This window comes from Kryptolebias marmoratus, linkage group LG10 (assembly GCF_001649575.2).
Source record: "Kryptolebias marmoratus isolate JLee-2015 linkage group LG10, ASM164957v2, whole genome shotgun sequence".
In the NCBI taxonomy this organism is placed as follows: domain Eukaryota; kingdom Metazoa; phylum Chordata; class Actinopteri; order Cyprinodontiformes; family Rivulidae; genus Kryptolebias; species Kryptolebias marmoratus.
Window position 1 is genome coordinate 8,235,379 of NC_051439.1, and position 19,917 is coordinate 8,255,295.

The 19,917-nt window shown below is 45.5% G+C and overlaps 2 protein-coding genes across 3 annotated transcripts in view; one reads left to right on the top strand and one right to left on the bottom strand.

Annotated features, from left to right (window-relative positions):
* Positions 1-1,636: 1,636 nt before the first annotated feature.
* Positions 1,637-19,917, bottom strand: part of crlf1a (cytokine receptor-like factor 1a) — a 19,816-nt gene continuing 1,535 nt past the window's right edge. The window contains exons 2-9 of one of the 2 annotated variants that reach the window (XM_017409767.3): positions 15,496-15,774; positions 13,261-13,390; positions 12,232-12,401; positions 6,078-6,235; positions 4,848-4,922; positions 4,006-4,099; positions 2,679-2,863; positions 1,637-2,530 (exon numbers count right to left, since the gene is read on the bottom strand). In XM_017409767.3, coding sequence (XP_017265256.1) covers positions 2,507-2,530; positions 2,679-2,863; positions 4,006-4,099; positions 4,848-4,922; positions 6,078-6,235; positions 12,232-12,401; positions 13,261-13,390; positions 15,496-15,774 — 1,115 coding nt within the window. In that variant the 3' untranslated portion in view covers positions 1,637-2,506. Of the gene's footprint in view, positions 2,531-2,674; positions 2,864-4,005; positions 4,100-4,847; positions 4,923-6,077; positions 6,236-12,231; positions 12,402-13,260; positions 13,391-15,495; positions 15,775-19,917 lie in introns of both variants that reach the window. The other variant, XM_017409776.3, reaches the window with a different exon arrangement.
* keap1a (kelch-like ECH-associated protein 1a) overlaps positions 13,428-19,917 on the top strand; it is a 40,664-nt gene continuing 34,174 nt past the window's right edge. Inside the window, exon 1 of the mRNA XM_025006262.2 lies at positions 13,428-13,544. The gene's annotated coding sequence lies outside the window, so the exon portion shown is untranslated. The remainder of the gene's footprint in view (positions 13,545-19,917) is intronic.

Genomic DNA, 19,917 nt, shown 5'->3' on the forward strand with positions numbered 1-19,917 from the left:
TTTTAAATCCTCACCCGTCATCTGAAAAGTGCCAGCTGTCATAGAAAAGCCCCGAGATGGATTAACTTTAGGCAAAGACAGAAGTAAGTAAAGCTTCGAGAGCAAGGTAAGAACTGAGAGGAGAAAAAAAAAACAAAAAACTCTACACTGGTTTAAATTTCAAGCCCCGGTGACTGAGTGGTCACAGGTGCAGTAACCAGACTCTGAGGTGACAGCAGACGGAGACGAAGTCACCGCACGGCTGGGCACGGGCAGGAAACACAAGCGGGGTCTCAGGTTTCCCCCGAGGAGCGCCGAGAGGCGTTCAAAGATGTGACGGGGACAGAGAGCTGGCCTGATTCAGAGAGAAGATGGCAGCTTTTTCTTTAAATTTCCCTTCCATCTGAGGCTGCATTTCTGAGAACCGTCAGGTCCAAATACAAAAAGAGCTGAATTTCGTTGCAGATAATGCCACCTTTATACCATTTAATGTGATTTAACTTGAAATACCTGGAAAAAAAGGGGACAAAATTCAGTTTTAACATGCTGTGGTTTTTATAATCTACAACAGAAATTTTAATTTCCCTCCAACATCGTCCACATCCACCTGAGTGATGTAACCTCAGACCCTTGGTTTCATGTTTCTTGTAGCGGTTCGGACGACGTGGTCTCAGGCTGTGATTTGGATTCCTATCACCGATCGTCGACAGGCAAAGATGCCACGTTTCTTGCCCGTGTGTCTGTCCGTTAGCATGAACCGGCCGGACGTGCTGGACGAGTACGGAGCACTGTACTTTGCCGCCGCTCTGGATCGACTCTGGAGTCGAGGAACAAACAGGACGCCCCCTCTTCGGGATTTCAGTGCAGCTTGGTTTCCAGGGCGTACTTTAATAAAGGAATGATAAACACTGGAGCACAAGAAACACGAGCAGAAATCATAAGTGAAAACAGGTTTTTGGAAACTTTGCCTTCTGATGTCGACTGCCAAGCTGAATAGCAAAGATTACATTTGAATACTAAATATAACCTTTTTTTTCCCCTCATCTCCCTGATTAAATACTTTATTTGGAACAAGTTCTAAGTAAAAACGAGAAAGCACTTAATTGAGTACCTCAGTTCATCTGCTTTCCTAAAGATATAGTTCAGATCTTTATGTGAAAATGCTAAGATTGTACCCGGGTAGCTCTTTGAACCAACCCAGTTTGGAGAAACGGTGTATTTCTGACTGAACTGACAAGCTAATGGCTAGTCTGAGCAGAGACTAGTGGCTTCAACCCTTCACTGGTTTGAGCAAACACTTCATTTTAAACCCTACTCTGCTACAAATCCTGCATTATAGTTGATTAAAAGGAATTTGGGCTTGTTTAGCAGCAGTAGCGCCTGCTGTAGCACTTCCAGCAGTAATATCAAGGTATTTAAAGGTTTGTGAAATATATTTTGTATGAACCCTTATATAATTCTTTGGGGAATCGGAGTTACATAAACGTGTAATGCAAAACAGGACAGTGGTGTCAGTTTTACTTCTCCAAACCAAGATCGTTCAAAGAGCTATTTCCAATAGATAAGATATTAATTGTTCGTACCCTTTCCACAAAACCCCACTATTGGTTTTACCAGTGCGCACACACACACACACAAACATAAAACCAGTCAAACGTCATGTTTCTGGCAGCACTTTTTATGGAACACCATCAGAGATCAATAACAACTTCAGTCATTGTACAGTCTTTACTAGCTACACATAATTTAAGGAATTATAAAACATAGCTTTATACTTTAAATACACTGGTACAACTCAGTACAAAAATAAAAGGCAGTGAGACGTTTCCACGCGCACGCACACACACACACACACACACACACAGACACACGTGTCATCAGTCGCGTGCTGGGCGAACCAGCTTGGCACCTCTAAAACAAAGCTGTCGTTAAAATACTGCATTATAATCTGTTACTTTCTCTTTTTACAATAGTGCCTCGCTGCAGGCGTCACTCGGAGAATCCATGGATGCTGAGCAGCCACTAGATGGTGCTTTGGACCAACGGGAGAACCCCCCCCTAACACACACACACACACACACACACACACACAGACAACTCTTTAATCAGCCAACACTTCGGATCAAGCCAGATTTGTTGTTTTTTTATCACTTTCAGGGTGCGAGCTGCTGCGGCGGGAGCAGGGAAGTCCACAGAGTGTGCGGTGCCGCGACAAGCAGACGTCCGGCGGTCAGTCATGTCGCACCGTTGTGTTGAAATGGAAATGATCACACCCCAGAACGAAGCGTTCCCCACAATTTTCCTTTGGATTTCCTCTTGCTGGGGCCGCAGCTGGAATCCGCCACAAAAAAAACAAACAAAAAAAAAAATGGCCGGAGCTAATTGTCTCGGCGATTCCGATACGCGGCCTCTTTTTCTCATTCGCACGTGGAGACAAACAAACAAACAAACAAAACAAAACAAAACAAAACTCGACCTGCATTCACTCGGTTCCTTTTCCGTTTCTCCTCGTAAAAGCCAGCATGTGCTACGATTTATCCCCTTGGAGAACCTGGAACAAAGATGGAGTCTGTTACGAATCCAGCTCTGCCGAAAGGTTTGCAGTTTGTTTGCGTTGCGCAGGACGTGACACGGGGAAAACGTGTGTGTGTGTGTGTGTTTGGGCATGCTTCTTCTCGGCATTGGCGATGCTTACCTACCTGGTTGCGAGTTTTATGGGACTTCTGCATAAGCACCCTCCACTGGTCGTACAGCTTCATGGACATGCTGCTGCAGCCGTACGCGTGCTTTCTTACCCAGCCGAAGAACTGCTTCAGCTCCCTGCGCAGCGTGGAGTTGGAGTCGCCGCTCGACTTGGAGTCGCAGGAGCCCGACATCAGCCGCTCTGAGAGGGGAGAGGAGGAACAAGTCGATTTAACGGAGAGAATCAATCCGAATTCACATATTCAGCCCCCGGATCCTGATGGAGTCTTTCATGGCGCGACACTGTGATTTACAAGTTGAAGAAGAAAGAAAATGCATTGAAGCTGAACTACAAACGGTTCAGCAAAAATGAAAAGAATGTGACATCATTTCATGTTTTGAGGCAGGAAAAACAAGACTACTGCTCCGGTTTTAGGCTCATAAAGGGAACATTTCAAGTAAAAATGCACATTTTATTGTGCTTGAGACCCTATTTTTAGGTGTCAAAAACACCATTCTGTCTATGTGTTTTGGTCAAACCAAGTTGTTCAATTTTGCTTTTGTTCAAACCTTAGTTACTGCATTTAAAGAAACCAGCTAATATTATTTTCATTACTCTGTTGTTTCTTATTTATCTATTATTGAAGGATTCAGAATTCCTAATTGGCACTGAGTCTGCTATTAACAGGAATCAAATGAACAAAAATAAGACTGTTTCAACTCTTATTTTATTCAGATATGTACACAATGTTTCCTTTCAAAATAAATGTCTCAGCTGGATTTTTTTCCCCTTCTACACTTGGTGTAATTGGGTGGATGGACTACAAACTACGGCTGCAACAATTTAAAGGAACCCAGGAAACCAGCGCAGCAGCGAAGATGCCCCGGATGAGAACTGTCTGTGCTTTTCCCCCTTCCGAGAAAGCCTCGCAGAAAAATGTGGATTTTTCACTGAACGGGGCTTTGTTTCTGGGACTGTGGTTTCTGCTCGTGGTCAGCTTAAGATAACATTTTCCCCAGCGCTTACTGTACGCCTACGTCAGCAACAAACGCACTAAATCCAGAGCAGCAAACAGCGCTGAGAGCTCACACGAGCATTTTCCTCCTCTCTATACCAAGAAATGATTTGTGCTGCATCTAAACGACGCTGTAGTCACTGATCAGTTCATCTGTCAGGAATAAAACTCCCAAAACAAACAAACAAAAACGGAAAAAACCCCACACGAAGACTTATAGCAGCATTTTCTGCATTTGTACGGCGACAAGTCGCTTCCCTAAGGGATGGAAACGGTGAAAGACGCTGAGCTCAAGCACATATGAGCTCCTCTGAGGGGGACGTCTCACCGCTGTGGGGTGTGGAGGCAGCTGTGGGGTGGCTCCACTCGCTCCAGATCCCGGCTTTGCGGGAGCCGTAGATGCCCACGGGGTTACAACGAACCTGTGGGGGGGGAGGAAAAAAAAACGCATCATGAATAAGACTCATCTGACGCTCGGACGAGTGAACATAGACACAGAACAGGATTTAAAATCTTCCCTTTAACATAGAAAGCTCTCAACAACCAAGCTCCATCTTATATTAAAGATCTTCTTGTTCCATATTTTCCTAACAGAGCACGTCGCTCTCAGACTGCAGGTTTACTTCTGGTTCCTAGAGTTTCTAAAAGTAGAACAGGAGGCAGAGCTTTCAGTTCTTGTGGAATCAGCTTCCAGTTTCTGTCTGTGAGGCTGACTTCCTGTCTGCTTTTAAGATGAGACTTAAGACTTTCCTTTCTGATAAATCCTATAGTTAGGGTTGGTTTGGGTTTCCTGAGCTCTCCCTTAGTTCTGCTGCTATAGGCTCAGACTGCTGGAGGACAAACTGACCACATTTCCTCTCTCAGCTGCTGCCTTTACTCGCTCTGCTCTCCATGTTTGTATTTTTAATTAATGTGTGTCTTTCTGGCTATAGGAACTACACCTGGACCGGCCAGTTGAGCTGTTGAGGCAGACGGCCGCCCATCCTGAGCCTGGTTCTGGTTTCTTCCTGTTAAAAGGGAGTCGTTCCTTTCCACTGTCGCCATCTGTGGCTTTCTTGGATAGATGACTTTTACTAATTTGCTCTTTATAATGTCTGAATGTTTCTGTGCTACGCCCTGAGACGGGCGCTATATAAATAAACTGAATTGGATTGAACAGATCCACCACACCTGGACAAAATACACCGTTCCGGGTCTCAGTCCAGCCAGTCTGCACGACGTCTGATTCCCGACGTCATCCATCACCTAGACAAGAAAGAAAAAAAAACACTGATGAGCTGAGCGCTGGAGGTCCCACCGCAGCATTAAATACCAACGGGCACAAACTAAAACACGACGCAGAAAACACAAACCATGCCCGGACCCACACACGCGGGAACACCACATTGTTTGGCGGCTCCTGATCAGCGTGTTTATCAAACTATTTTAGTGCAGCCGCGCCCGCCGGGTGAAAATCTGGTCCCGATTATTTATTACACAGCTGGACGTGCCACACACACACACTCACACACGCACACACAGAGGCACAAACACGGGGTGTGCGCGCAGGTACTCGAAAACAGAGAAACGCCGTTCAGGATTCGGCGAACGAAACCGGCATGTTGCAATAACTGGTGGCGAACGATCGCCCCCCCCCACCCCGTCTTTCTCTCTGGCGTCCTGTCTGTAAACACTCCGGCAGAAAGCAGAGCCTGTGAGCTACAGGCAGCAGAGTGCTAATGATGTGATGTAAGGGCGAAGCCAAAGAGGCAGACGCTTCAAGTGAGCGTCTTTACGGCCATATTGAAGACATTAACCGCCGAGACGTATCCCTCCATTCCTCAGCATGACCTCATGATTAGGGCCGGTTCAGAGGTGCTTTGTTTCCACTGTCGGCCCTTAAAGCCACTTGGATCGGAGCCTCCTCTCTCCTCCTTCGAACGCTATCGTCGCTCCGCCGCACCTCTCCACTCCCCCGTTTTTTTGTTTTTTTTTCCCCCCTTTTTTTTCCACTTTGCGAGTAAAGACTTGCTTATATTACGACGGTGTAATTCCTCCTTAATTACAGCTGAACCCTCCCTCCTGTCCCGAGGAAAATGATTTCTCTGAAGTTCCATCTGCATGACAGACTCTCTCTCTCTCTCTCTCTCTCTCCCCGCGTATTTTTCATTCATAAAAGCTTTGCGAGGAACTTGTTTACAGTGGATTTGGCCTAAGGTTTCTGCCTTATTAAAACCTGATTTCTATGATGATGATTTTTTTTTTCCACGAAGGTTTTGACAGGCCCGGCTATTAACTCACCTGGCAGAGAGCGCTTTAAACACACTGGGCTTGAGATGCAAAACAGCTGGTTGTGTGTCTGCGTGTTGGAGGACAAAGGGAACAGATTGGCGCTCTGCTCGCTGAACGTCTCTTCCTTACCTTCCAGTCCTGGCTGTCCTCCAGCCTGTAGCGGATCTGGTACTTGGCTTGAAACAGGAAGTCTTTGAGCGCCGGCGGGGCCTCCCAGCGGACGCTGAGCTGGTCCTCCAACTGGCCGACGCGACTGACGCTCACGCCCGACGGGGGGTCGGTGGTCACTGCAGGGGGCGAGAGTTCGACGCCGAACGATTACAACGTTGTCTTAAACCAACTGGAGGCTGTTTGCAGATATAAAAAGATTTTTATCCTCTGGTTCCTGCTTTAAAAAACCAAACATTAGTAGAGAAATTTGAGAGATTCTTTATTAGAACTCACTTTGTTTGGGACAACTTGACTCATAAAACTTTTAAAGGGGAGAGTTGTGAACAGTCACTATCTTACCTGCTGCAGATAGCTCTTTGAACAAGCAGATGTCTGAGAGTTAAAGCTTAATTCTGACATGACTGATGAGCTAACAAATAGTCCAAGCAGAGCTAAACCAAATTGGGTTGCTGTCGTCTTAAAACGACCTCAGTCTCGAACATTTGGTTCATAAGGACGGGGCTTGATAAACCTTTACTTTTGCATCACCTTGTTATTCCAGAAGCGCCCCAACGTAACGAGCTGCTGCTGCGGCTGTTTACTCGCAAATAACCACATAACTTCACGTAAAGAACCATGCGATGTCAATCTGATGGCTATAAAGGTTTCCAAATGGCGCTCACATGAACTGCAACAAGATGGAGTTGTTTTAAATCCTTAACAATCCACTTTGGTCTTTAGATTAGCCATTAGCTCGTCCGTCCTGTCGGAATCAAACCCTCTTCCTCCAAACTTAGGACCATCAAAGATCTATCTACAACACGTACAATATTACAAATTATACAAGCTATGAACTCATTTTCAGTCCTACAAGATCTCAGACCCTAATTCCTAATGATCTGAAAATCTCTGAAATGTATAAATAGAAATAGAAACTTTCTGTAGTTTCTTATTTTCTGTCTTTTTGCTTGTAGACGTACGCAGCCCCGAAAACCCGATCAAGCTTTCGACCCAATATGCAGCATATCTCTTGACTTCCTGATTTATTAAACCAAAACAGTTTATTTCTTCTTCTTCTTTTTCCCCTACAGATCTGGGTATGGTGTTGGTATGTCAAATTAAGACTCTTTGACCATGTGACTGGGTAAATAAATCGACTCATCAATACCAGATTAAAGCACGATCAGACCCGACACTTGCCGTTTTATTTAATTAGCGTGTTGTAATAAAGTTTCCGCTTTCCTTTAAATGAAGTCGGCACAAAACCAATAAAAAAATTCAACCGATTTAGTCCAATTAGTAACGTCAAGTCCATTTTTTGTCACCCAAGTTCTATTTTTAGCCAAGAAAAAAAACCGGCACCGAATGGGATGTACGGATATTCTGGCACCCCCAGATGAGCCCGTCGGAGAGACGGTTCGGTCCTGGCAGAAGTCCGCGGGGGCTCGTGTTGCATTCGAGGTCCTGATGGCTCGACATTCATCTGCCAACGATTACCTCGCGGACAAACAAACACGCAGCGACAGAGCATTGTCTTAATGCGCTCGTTTCGGGCCGGGGCTTTTGAGATCGTTTTAATGCGATCCTCTGTTTCCATTCACAATGGCAATCCCATAAACAAACTGGGGGTAAAAAAAAAATAACACCCCCCCCCNCACCCCCCCGGGGAGGGGAGAGGAGCAGGAGGAGGAGGGGGGACGGACGAAGGACGAAGGACGAAGACGGAAAAACAGAGAGGAAGAGGAGTTTTGTTTCGGGTCATCAGGAGGTTTGAAAGTCAACGCGGTGTTGGCGCGAGCTGTCAGTCGTCTTAAGGAACAAAAGTGTGGCGCTTTTTGACAAAACTGGATCAAACTTAGCATTAATATTCAGAGGAGAAAAAAAAAGATGAGTTTAGCTTTCATGTGGCGTTCGCGCTGCAACGACGGCGAGCCCACTCCACACGAAGAGAGGCTGTGGTTTCCTAAAACTGTCGGTAATTACCGGTTTCACAGCAACAGTCATCTAATGCGCCGTCTTAGCCCCCCCTCCACTCCTTTTCACTCGATAGGAAAGACTAAGCAGCGCCTCTCGGTTCCCGTTTAAACACATCATTGAAACTCTCCTCGTGATGAGATCGAGAGTGAGGAGAAGTGAGAGGGCGTGTCAGACCGCGAGGAAGGGTGAAATCCAAAGCTGGAGAGGCTGGAAATGTAAAAATGACACAATGGTATGAAAATTGAACAAATCAGACATTGCAATTACACACCAACTGTTCAGACTTAGGGAGATCTCGCCCTATTTATGGAGGTAAATCGGTTAAATTTAGTTTAAAAACAGATACAAGAAGTTCTACGCAGAGTTACACTCAAAAAAACCCACGTTCGATTCACTTCAACATAAACATATTGAGTTAATGTTTGTGAAATGTTTTATCCTTTTATGTGAATGGAAATCAACATTACAGAATGAAACATATTCAACATATTCAAAGAACTTGTGAAATATATATATATATATATATATTTCACAAGTTCTTTTTTTGAGTGTATAATTAATTAAAATTATAAATATGGATGTTTAAGTTGCTTAATCCCTAAAAAGAATATTCTGTTGTGTACAAAGTGAAGTAAAAATGTACATTTTTGTTAAATTAGGTGCTTTTAGTGCGATAACGATTGTATGAAAGAAGTTGTCAAGCCCAAGAAATGAAATTTGAATCAAAAACACACAAAAAAAAGGTGGTGGAGTTTTGGGTCCTAATGCTTTTAATTTAGCTATGTTTAAAATCCCAAACTATTATTTTAAAAGTTTAAATGAAAACACCCCCAGCTCACTCAAACGCATTCCTGACGGGAACATGATGCATCGGTTAAATGAATGTGAACATTGCTGTGTGTGTGTGTGTGGCAGGGAAGCGTGCGTGAAATTTGCCAACCGCAAATTTCACGCACTCGCAGATCAAAGACGGTGAACTCTAAAACACCTATGATTCACGGCGTATCTCGTGTCGCTCCGCGCCACGCCGTCATCCCCAGAGTCGGGCGGCAGTGCAAGTTCCCTCTAGCCTCCTCGGCTCCGGCGTCTCCCTGCGGCTGAGGAATGCGGGAGGGCTGAAGGTGTTTCCACGGCACATGACTGAGGATGTGACTCAACGAGCCGACGGCAGGTGTGGTTTCTTTGTGACCCGCTCCTGTAGCGGAAAACGTGCGAATGAAAAAGGAAGGCTGGGTCGCCGAGACCGAGACAAAACCAGACGAGATCCCCCACCCTCGTCCGCCCTCCGCCCACGCTCTGGCTGCCCCTCTGTTTCCACACCCCGCCCTGCCCCCCGGGGTGTGTATACAGGTGTGTGCTCGCAGACGTTAGCGAGAAGAAAGGGATTCCAGCTTGATGGCCGCTCGTCTCCTCGCCCGTGGCGTGTCCACCCGTGGAAACCCAACACTCCTCTCCAGACATGTTCCCCAGAAAGGATCAGAGTGTGCTGGGAGCGAGTCAGGTGAGGCATTCCAGGCTAATCAGCTCGTATTATTTCAGGTCCAAGTCTTAAAGCCTCAAAGCCCAAACTGTTCTGGCCTCGGGGGGGTCTGCAGCCTGCCTCGGAGACGGGATTAGCTCCGGAGGATCAGGCGCGGGACATTCCAGCAGTCTTCGCGTGTCTGTCTGCGTGTCTACAATGTTTATTTGTGTCGGGTCCACCGAGCATGAGTAAAGAGAAAATTAGCAAGGTGCCGGTTTCATTTCAGCTCAACGTTTTCCTCGCAACAAAAGTCACGTCAAGGTGCTTTCACGCACGGTCCCAACAGAAGCGTGCACATCCAGGTGTGGGCATGGAGTTCTTAGGCTCCATTTGCTTAAACTGCGTTAAGCCAAGCAACAGACCTCACGGCTCAACTTTATAAGGGAATACTGCTCAGTTCCTATCAGGCTGAAGTCCTTTTGATCAGCCTTGTGTTTGCACTAACCACACAGAGAGCGAGGACCATGTAAAGCGGAATGGGGCGCCAACATCTCGAAGCCAAAGCCGCTTGGATCCCAGCTCCTAACATGGATGCCATGAACCGAACCGGAGGGGGTCACGAGATGAAAGCAAGGCGTTATCCTTTTAGCGCCTTTGTTATTTGTTTTATTAGCTATAGGATTCCTAGATAATCCTGTTTTCACTCAGCATGTAGGGCTTTTTAAAGCACGTATCTAAATTTGGGAGTAAAACCGTGAACACGAAAGGTTCGGTCGCTTGCACCAGAGCTGCTTGACAGATTATTTCAGCAACTGGTCTGCAGGGATTTAAACATACAGCTGCTAAATGCTCAGGAAAAAGAAAACTCTTAAAACGGTCTTGAGGGCAGATACGGTTGAAGAATGGCCAGACTGGTTCCTTCTTGCATTTGCTACAGAAACTGGACGCCTATAGGAGCACAAAACCCATCATTCGTGTCTTAATTGGTGGTTTTGTGTCCGCTTTATTGCAAAATCTGTGATGCATATTCCTGGGTCCCTCGGTGGATGAGCGCGACTCAGAAGACTGTAGACCTCTGAGTGGAACGCCGTGGTCTGTCCAGCCCCAAAACAGCATAAATACGCACGCACAGGCGTCATAAAGTCCCAACGATTAGAGCAGGGCGACATGGAGAAGTCGGCGACGATATATGACTTTGGAAGACTGGCGTTCAAATGACTCCTGGAAACAATCCTTCTTGTATCAGCCTTTCAGGTGGCTGCAGAAGATGTGCTGTTGTGATGTTTTCAGCCTCAGTTAAATGGATTGTTGATCTTCTCCATCTTTTACGGTTAGGGACAGAATCCGCCATGTTCCACGGGTCATTGCTGCACTTTGAGGGCCTCTGTGGGCACCAGGCGTCCATCAGTCAGAGCAAGAATTGATTGTAAAACACAAAGTACAAATGTGTTGGCCTCCAATCTGCTTCGGCTTTCAATCAGAAGCTAAACTGTCCTGGTTCCAGGGCATTTCTGGGCAAAAATGAATCCTTAAAGTGCTCGCTTTGCACTAAATGTTTAAAAAGAGCTGCCTTTTTGGCGACTTTACGACGATAAAAACACTTCATTTGTACATTTTTGTTTAAAGCTAGTTAGTTAAAAGAACATCATCTCTGTCATATTTGTTAAATCAGTTTAAGTCTTCAGATATTTAGCTTCAATTAGGAGGCTGGCAGATGACAGATAGCTAGCTTAGCTTTGCGCTGACTGCTGGTGGTTAATTAGCCCATCTGTCAAACCACAAACTGATGCTCCCACATTGCTTTAACAAGGATTTAAGAACCTTAAAACCATGTGTTGAGAACTGTTAGCTTACTGGGAGACGTATTTCAGGGCCTCTTTAGCTCCAACTTTGTTTTTATTCCTTTAATTTACTTTAATTGTTAAGCTTTACAGATGAGAATTAAAAGGGTTAATTTTAGCCAGAGGACAAAATGAATTCCTATGCCAAACCTGAAAAAGGGAGTAAAATATTGTTTTACCACGATGCTTAGGTGGTTGGACTATAAGGAGGAAAAACATGACCTGGAGTGAAACTGGCTGGTTTTGAAGCCTCATAAGCTTAAACGCTGGTTTATCCATCATCCCGAGAAAATGAGACCTAAGGCTAACCTATTCAGATTTTTTCATGGCAGTGTGAACGTGACAAATCAGACTTTCTTTCATATCTGACCCAGGTCTTTTCCGTATGTGGTACAGAATCGGGTACATATCAGGTGTTTTTCAAAGAGACCTCAGTGTGAACGTTCATGTTTGTTGAAAGGACGGAGGTCCCACATGTCAAAGTCCCACCACTCCTGGCTCTGACTCCATCCACACACATCTCTGCTCAGAGGCGGCAGCCACAGCGCCAAAAATGAAGCTCAACGTTAACATTTCCGCCCTTTTTCCTTCTCCACCTTCTTTTACCGTTTACCATTTGGATGTACGGTTGGCGCCGATTGGACAGCAGCTTCTGAATCAATACACACACATGCCAACACTCACAGCGTCCATATGTACTTCGGTAAACTCAGCGAGCGGAGTGTGACGTCATTTCGGGAACCGGAGACTGTTCACAGTGGAGTCTGATGGCGGTTGTGTTTCAAATGTAAACGCAAAAAAAATAAAAATCGGATCTGAGCATTAGGACCCGCATGCTTCTTCTCCCACTCACCCACATCCAGGATGTCAAGGATGATGACGTCGGAGGCGGCCCGGCCCAGCTGGTTGGAGGCCACCACCCAGATCTCGTACGGCGTGAAGAGGTGCAGGTCCTGGGTGATGCTGCACGAGTACGGCCGCGCGTGGCGGTAATCCTCGCACTCCTTCTCTGTTCCGTACCATCTAGAGCGGGGGGGAGGGGAACAAAAAATGTCTGAATCAACTGGGAAAAGCACTGCGGACCAATCCGGCTTCCTGCTGAACGCGTTACGAGGTTTTTGTTTGTGAAACGGCGTTCAGGTCTGAACTTATCGTGGCTGCGTTCAGCTGGCTCGGACAGAACTGGAAATGTTTGAACCGTCGTGTCTTTAAACTGCGGGGATAAATGAATACAGACGACATTTGATGAAGGAGTTTTGTTCCAAATCGTCCCTGATGTAACTTCTGTAAAACTGGTTTTCATGTCTCCTACACTGCTTTTACCTTTTTAGCTTCATAAAAGTGCATTTTGCCAAAAAAGATAAAACATTCTGATCTGCTACCAATTTAGCTTTCAAGTTCTTTTAGAAGAACGCAAGAAAATAATCATAATTTAATGTATTTGGATTTAGAAAAGGTGTAATGTTTCATCTCTTTGCTCACGTTGTTTACACAAATACCCACCGCGAGCCCCTGTGTTGTGTACTTTTTAAAGTACTTTTATATTACCTAGTTATTTATTCCTTTTTAGATCCCGTTTCTAAGCCGTCGTGCTCAAGTTTCGGAGCAACACGTTGCCTCTTCGTTCCTCCTTTGTCAGAGCAGTGTTTGCGTTGCTGTTGTTACCGTGATTAAAGCAGAAAGGTTAGATTTAACGAGGTGTTTATGAGCTCAGAGCTGGTGGCTCACAGAAGTATCCCAGCATCCTTTCTTCCAGGCCAAGAAGCGAATTCTTCAACACGCTAAGTTAAAATAATGTTAACGCTGCAACTGGTGAGGGCTGAAAGGTTTATTACAGGAAGTGTATTCTGCAGTGTGTGTGTGTGTGTGTGTGTGTGTGTACCTGAGTTTGTACTTGAGCTTGTACTGTGTGCTGATGTTAGTCTCCCCTTTTCCTCCAGGAGCCCAGCTGCACGTCAGGTCCTTGGTGTTCCGGGACCAGCAGGTCAGATTGACGGGTTTCTCCGGCGGCACTGGAGGGACAGAACGAGCCGGGGGGAGGGGAGGGGGACGAAGACGGAGACAGGAGGAAGAGGAGGGAAATGGAGGTCAGTGAGGGGCCCAAAACTGCAGCCATGTCCTCCAGAGTGGGACGCACCCATTAGCGATGTTCCTCGGAAATTGCAGGTATTGTTCCCTAATTGGTCCGTGTGTGCCAATATTCTTCATCTGTCAGAACACGGGGTCCTCATCACCAGTGTCACACAGAGACCGAGACCCCGACTGCTTCCCTGTGTGTGTGTGTGTGTGTGTGTGTCTGAGAAAACGCCTGCACATATTCCTTTGTGGTTACATTTCCTTGTCTCTAAAAAAAAGTCAGTCTTATTTGTTTTCTTCGCCTGTCTGAAGGCAAACATTAATGTCAGAACTAAAGAAAGTGAACGTCAATATAAAAGTTATTGTCATAATTATTTCTCCAAACACTTGTTTGAAAGGTAAATGGATGTGCTCATTTACAACAACGCCCTCCTAATTGTGGAGTTGTGAGACCATATCACGTCTAGTTTGAAAACTAATCCCAAAATAAACCTTCTTTTATGGAGAAAACAACTGGTGATATAATGATTTTTTATAACAGATTACACTGTAAAAAATAATTCTGCGATATACAAAAATAATGCCATCTTGAATAACTTGTATGATATAATCCTTACAGGAAAATCACGTTTTCCACCTGTGAAAACATGTTAGATCAACACGGGCTGCACATGTTAAACATGTGAGAACTTTGGAAATGTGTTTTTTTTCTTTGTGTTAACTTCTTAAACTACCCCAGACTTCGCAACGATGACGTTGGTGTATTTCTCAGAGGCAAAACTGTTCATTTGTACATTATTATAATTAATAGTTACGCTGGGAAACACACACAAAAAAAAAAATTAAACTGGGGATTAACAAAGTGCTTCCTTATCTTATCCTATCCTAAACAACCGGAACAACAATCTGTTAAAAAGTAGGTTTCTACTTTAAGATACTACTGCAAAAAGGTTTAAAGTTTGCCTTAATTAAAAAAAAAAAAAAAATAGAAAACCGCAATGATTTTTTTTTTCAATTACTAAACAAACATGTAACTAATAACAAGAACAGAAGAACAATATTTGTTTCAAAGACTGGCTTTGGTTACAATATACACTATACACATAACAAAACAATTTAAATAGCTTTAGTCATATAAGACAACATGTTTTAATAAGTAAAAACATCAAAGTGTCAAAGGTGTTGTTTAGTGCTGGAGTACGTTTTGGCCTGGACCGTAGGATTAAAAAGCCGCCTTTCTTTGAAGGAATGATTTCACCTACAAACCGCCTTGAAAGTCAAAGTGATAATGAAGAACCTGTTCGCACTCAGAGTATGTGTTGGGGATGACGCTCGGCTACTACCACGCCAAATTGAAGCTCAATATTTTCTAAATGCACTCACTCACAGCTATTTTTGTGTTCGCTTAGACCTGCTATAGATGTACGCCCAATGCTTGTTGGGTTTCGTTCAGATCTGTTCGCTGATTCATGAGATATTTTGCTAACTGACAAACAAACTCACAGACACGGCTAACTCCGTGGCGATAATTACTGACTAAAGATGGAATGTCAGCCCGCTTAGTTTTGTGCTAAATGAAGCCACCTTTGGAAACTGATATATTTTTATTAAAAACAATAAATGTCTTTTTTGGTGTTAAGGACTCCTCGTGAAGAATATAACCAAACACCAAATTAACAGTTAGATCCCGAAATTAAACCTAAATGTTGAGTTATAAATGTGGTTTTGAGTGTAAAACGCCCGGCCCACTCCCTGTGAGTGATAGTGGACCACACAGGTGGTCTCACCGAGGCCCATGACCGGCTCTGAAGGCAGCAACACTAAACGTGAAATACAGCTTCAACTGCACAGGGACACGTAAAAAAACCCTTCCCTTCCCTTTTATTCTCATTTCCTTGAAATTCCTCTCATCTCTACGGCATATCCCTCCTTCCTCCAGTGCTCTGCTGCAATTAGCTTGAACTTCCTCTAACCACGGAGCAGAGACAGATACAGCAGACGGGCACAGCGTGATTTTCGAGGTGTTAGTCTTTCAACTTACTCCCCACGTAGAGGCAGGAGCCGGCCAGTATGTGTCCTTTGTGGTTGTGGCAGACGAGGTTGTCCCCCGACGTTTGCCTGGAGGCGTTGAGGCCGACCAGCGTCAGGCTGAGGTTGCTCGGGCTCAGCACCCTGTAGAGGGAGCTGGGCACCTGTTGGCCGTTCAGCGTCCAGAACAGCGAGCTGGCGTGGACGCCGAGGTCCGGGTGGACCCAGCAGCTGGCGGTCAGGTTGGAGCCCATGCGAAGCACGGGGTCTTGGGGGTAAATAAGCGCTACATCTGCAGGACAGAAAAAACGGGTAATGAGTAAGCGCTCTAGACCTTCGCCATCATCGACTCTGCGTTGACGTATGTCTCACATCCCGTCTCTGTTTGTAACAGATTCTTCCTCTGAGTGTGTGACAGACCCACATGTCCTCAGATCTGAGTTGAAAAGGCAGCCTCACGGTTTGTGGGCTCTGCGTTCAGAGTTCGACTTTAGAGTTCGGTTTATTGCTTTCTTATGTTTGGTTCCCCTAATATCTGCCGTTTTTTGTGTGGTTTACGGCATTCCTCGGCTCCCTTTCAAGGTGTCCAAGAAATCCGTCTCAGGCCTGAATTCCCTCGCGTTTGTGCAGCCTCGCACTCAGTTTTTTGACTCCTTTCAAACTACTCTGTCAGTAAAAAAATAAAATAAAAAAAAGCCTGCAGGAATCCATGCATGCTAAGGATGGTTCTCAGAGTTTCCATTATCATGAACCAATTAAAGGACTTCACTGGGTGCACTTTGATCTGCAGTAAGCATCACTGTAATTAAAAACACCCTGCCCCGTCCAAGTCCACTAAATCTCCAATATAGTTCTATCAGACTCTGGTGGGACATCTTGGACGGTTTGTCAGCCCCGATAATTATCTCTCTGCTAACTTTATTCCAGGTCCTAAGCTCTGGTGCCTAGAAAAACACTAAAAGACGAGGCTTATAAACTTCCCACTCGCACCCCGAGGCTCACAAACAATCTCCTCAGGTTTTGTTTTACTCTTCCTCACATTAAACGACTCCGGCTTGCCGAGAACCCAAAGTCCTTTCAGCTGTTTTTACCATTGTTAACATCATTTAGATTTGACCTTGTCTTCACTGTAGTGGCTTAAAGCTGAAGCCTGAAAAGCAAATTGTCGGCTGGCACTTGACTTTTATTATCCAAACCAAAACTCTGGACCACTTCTCTCTAGACTCCTTTATGTCCTCGGTGCGTTTGTCTCGTTTAAAGAGTAACAGACAGCAAACATTAGATCTGATCAGTTCTTATTGCAATACCAGCTGCATAAATGTGTGCAATGAGACGAAATGTTTAATTGTCATTTTGAATATTTAAAACAATAATATGGATCATCTGAAGCGGCGCTCTGTTGAAAGGTTGTCAATAAATGATACGATATCTGTTGCAGATAGCTTTTTGAACGAAATAAGGGGTTAACTCTGACCAGATTCATGAGCTAACAACTCGTCCAAGCAGAGCCAAGACCGAAGAATACTGCCAGCTTAACGCAAGTCTATTCCCCCCAAAATTCATAATTAATAAACCTTTACGTTGCCGTTTATATTGCATTACACAGTTATATCTTGTAAAACTTTTTGGTGCAGCTTGGGCCATGTTAGGATATATACAACAGTGCTTGGATAAATAAATCGCTGGGACATTTCTGAGGCCAGAGTTGTTTTAAGATGGCAGCAATCCACTTTGCTCTTGGCTCCTCACTAGTTTGCATTTGTGAGGGAGTCTCCAAAAGATCTCAAAAAATTTGCAAAGGGTTCTCAATTTTAAGTCTTGTCGCTTGAATATTGAACATCTTCAAAAAAAAAGTACATAAAAGCACTGTGTAAGAAATATTCTCGATTTTGTTGCGGGTGTCTTGAACCTGTCTCGAATCCTTCTCAGTTCGGTTTCTGCAAATTTTAGAGCAGTACAGCTGTACTTCGACACCTGCATGATTGCTCTCCTAGCCCTCCTGCTGCCCTTGAGTCAAAATGACCCATGAGACTGATCGACGGACCTCAGTAATGAGGCAGTTCCTTCGATCAGTCGTGGTGAAAAAGAGTTGAGTCGGAAGGCAAAACTCTTGATTTACTGATCCAGCTATGTTCCAACCCTCACCCATGACAATGAGGTTTGGATCATGACCGAAAGAAGGAGATCCTGGATACAAGCGGCTGAAATGAGCTTCCATCGTAGGGCGGCCGGGCTCAGCCTCAGAGATGAGGTGAGGAGCTCTATCATCCAGGAGGGGCTCGGAGTAGAGCCTCTGCTCCTTCTCATCGAAAGGAGTCAGCTGAGGTGGTTCAGGCATCTGATTAGGATGCCTCCTGGACGCCTCCCTTTGGAAGATTTTCAGGCATGTCCTACTGGGAAAAGACTTTGGAGCAGTCCCAAAATTCACTGGAGGGATTATGTATCCTCTCAGGCCTGCAGCTGGAGAGCGTCGCTAAGGAAAGGGAGGTCTGGGTTTCTCCCACCTGTTGCCTTCATGACCCGACCACAGTTAAAAGGTAGAAGATGGAGGGGTCATTTTGACCCGAGGGCAGCAGGAGGGCTAGGGCAGACAGCATCCTAAGCTACACCCCTGAAGTCTAGGTCTAAACAACACACCAATGATAAAATAATAACTGTTAAAAAACTGGACTAAATCTGCCTATCTTATCAAAAGTGTATTCCCGGAGATTAAATTATAAATGTGGGGGTGACTGCCAAGGTGGGTACAAAGAGAGACAAGAGGTGGGCAACAAAATAATGTGCACGGCCAAGAGTACAGCTTTGCAAGTAGCGCACACAAAAACACGAGTGGTTTTGAAAAACTGGCCGCACAAAAGGCGGCCACCTGGCTCACTTGTTTGGTCGTGAACACCCAAAAGTTTTACGAGACTGTAACAAAGAGAATTGCCTGTTTTTCTCACAATTTTACGTCACCAACAGTCGCAGCTCGGTGAGAGACTACGATTAGCTCATCGACCCAGTCCAAGGAGCTACCTACAACAGGTGAGCTCGTGATTGTTCTCAACTTCTCACAGAACTCCACTTCAAAAGGTCTGCTTTGAGAGTTGGCCAAAAACATGTTGTTCCTCAGTGCGTGCACTAAGTACAACCTAAACTTTGCTCTAAGGGTTCAGATGGTGGAGCGTCTTTGAAAGCCCCAACCAGAAAAGCCCCTCAGATTGGGTTGCGTCATCCCCTTTTTGTTCAGGCCACTTGATAAAACAAAGCAGGGAGGTTTTCTGCGGCGCATCGGCTATCAGAACTAAGGAAACCAGAACTGTCCTGAAATCGGGCCTCACAATTCTAAAAGCTGGGACTTCCTGCCGTCCCACGCTGCAGAATGAAGTGAATTGTTTCTCGTCGCCGCAGAGGACCTCGTCTCCCGTTTATCCCACAGTTCAGCAACGTTTTGTGAAGCAGTTAAGGCCCCTAAACCCAGAGATGCTACCGCCATTCATCATGTTACCTCGTCTGACAGCTAAATGCCCAATAAAGGCTCTTTTGATCTTGCAGGTGAACAGAACAATCATAATAATAATGATAAAAAAGAGACTAAAAGAAAAGAAAGGGATTTAGGAGGAAAAGATGGGAAGAAAGGGATTTACTTTCTAAAGACTGCAAGACTTAAAGGAAAAGAAAAGTTTCCCCCTTTAGGTCGATGGCAGCGTCAAAACATCGTGACTGAGCAGCCGGCGAGCGAAAGCGTCAACACTCAGTCAGACCGCTACAAATCTGCGCCCCGGGGGCCACGTCTTTTCAGCCGCCCAGCCGCCGCAAGCTGACAAGACATTTGTGTGGTCGCCGAGACAACGGAGCCGCCTTTGAAGGCAACAATCCACCCGTAACTCCACTGCAGCATTGACACCGCGGCCCGAGAACAACGCTCGCACGTAGTCGTGCGCGCGCACCAACGAGCTCCGAGGCTGTTTGTCTTTGTCACTGGATACGGCGGACCGAAAAAAGAACAATCCGCTGCGCCGGCTGAATAACAAGCAGTGTTTATGTCTTCTTGAGGGTGAGGATGTCGCCCCGGAGCGGCGGCACGAAGCCCTCGGACACCCCCCCCCCACCACCACCACCACCATTTTCTTACCCGGCTCAAACGCCACGCCGGGACACAATTACCGCTGTTTATTGTCTCATGCTCGCTGTGAGGAAAGGGCTTGTAAAACATGATTTGTTTGGAGAGGCCGCTCTCATCAGGGCGGAGGGTGAGCTCAGCTTTGCGACAGTGGCCGTCGGAGCTGGAAAAAAAAACAAAAAGAAAAGTAAAGCGGAAAACACTTTTGCCTTTTGTTTCTCAAGGCGACGTTAATGGTCTCAAGCGGCTGACTTTTCCAGACTTTGAGGCTACGCGTCTCCTCTTTTAACTCGGGGAACATTTATGTGTCTCCCCCCCCCCCCCCCCCCCCCC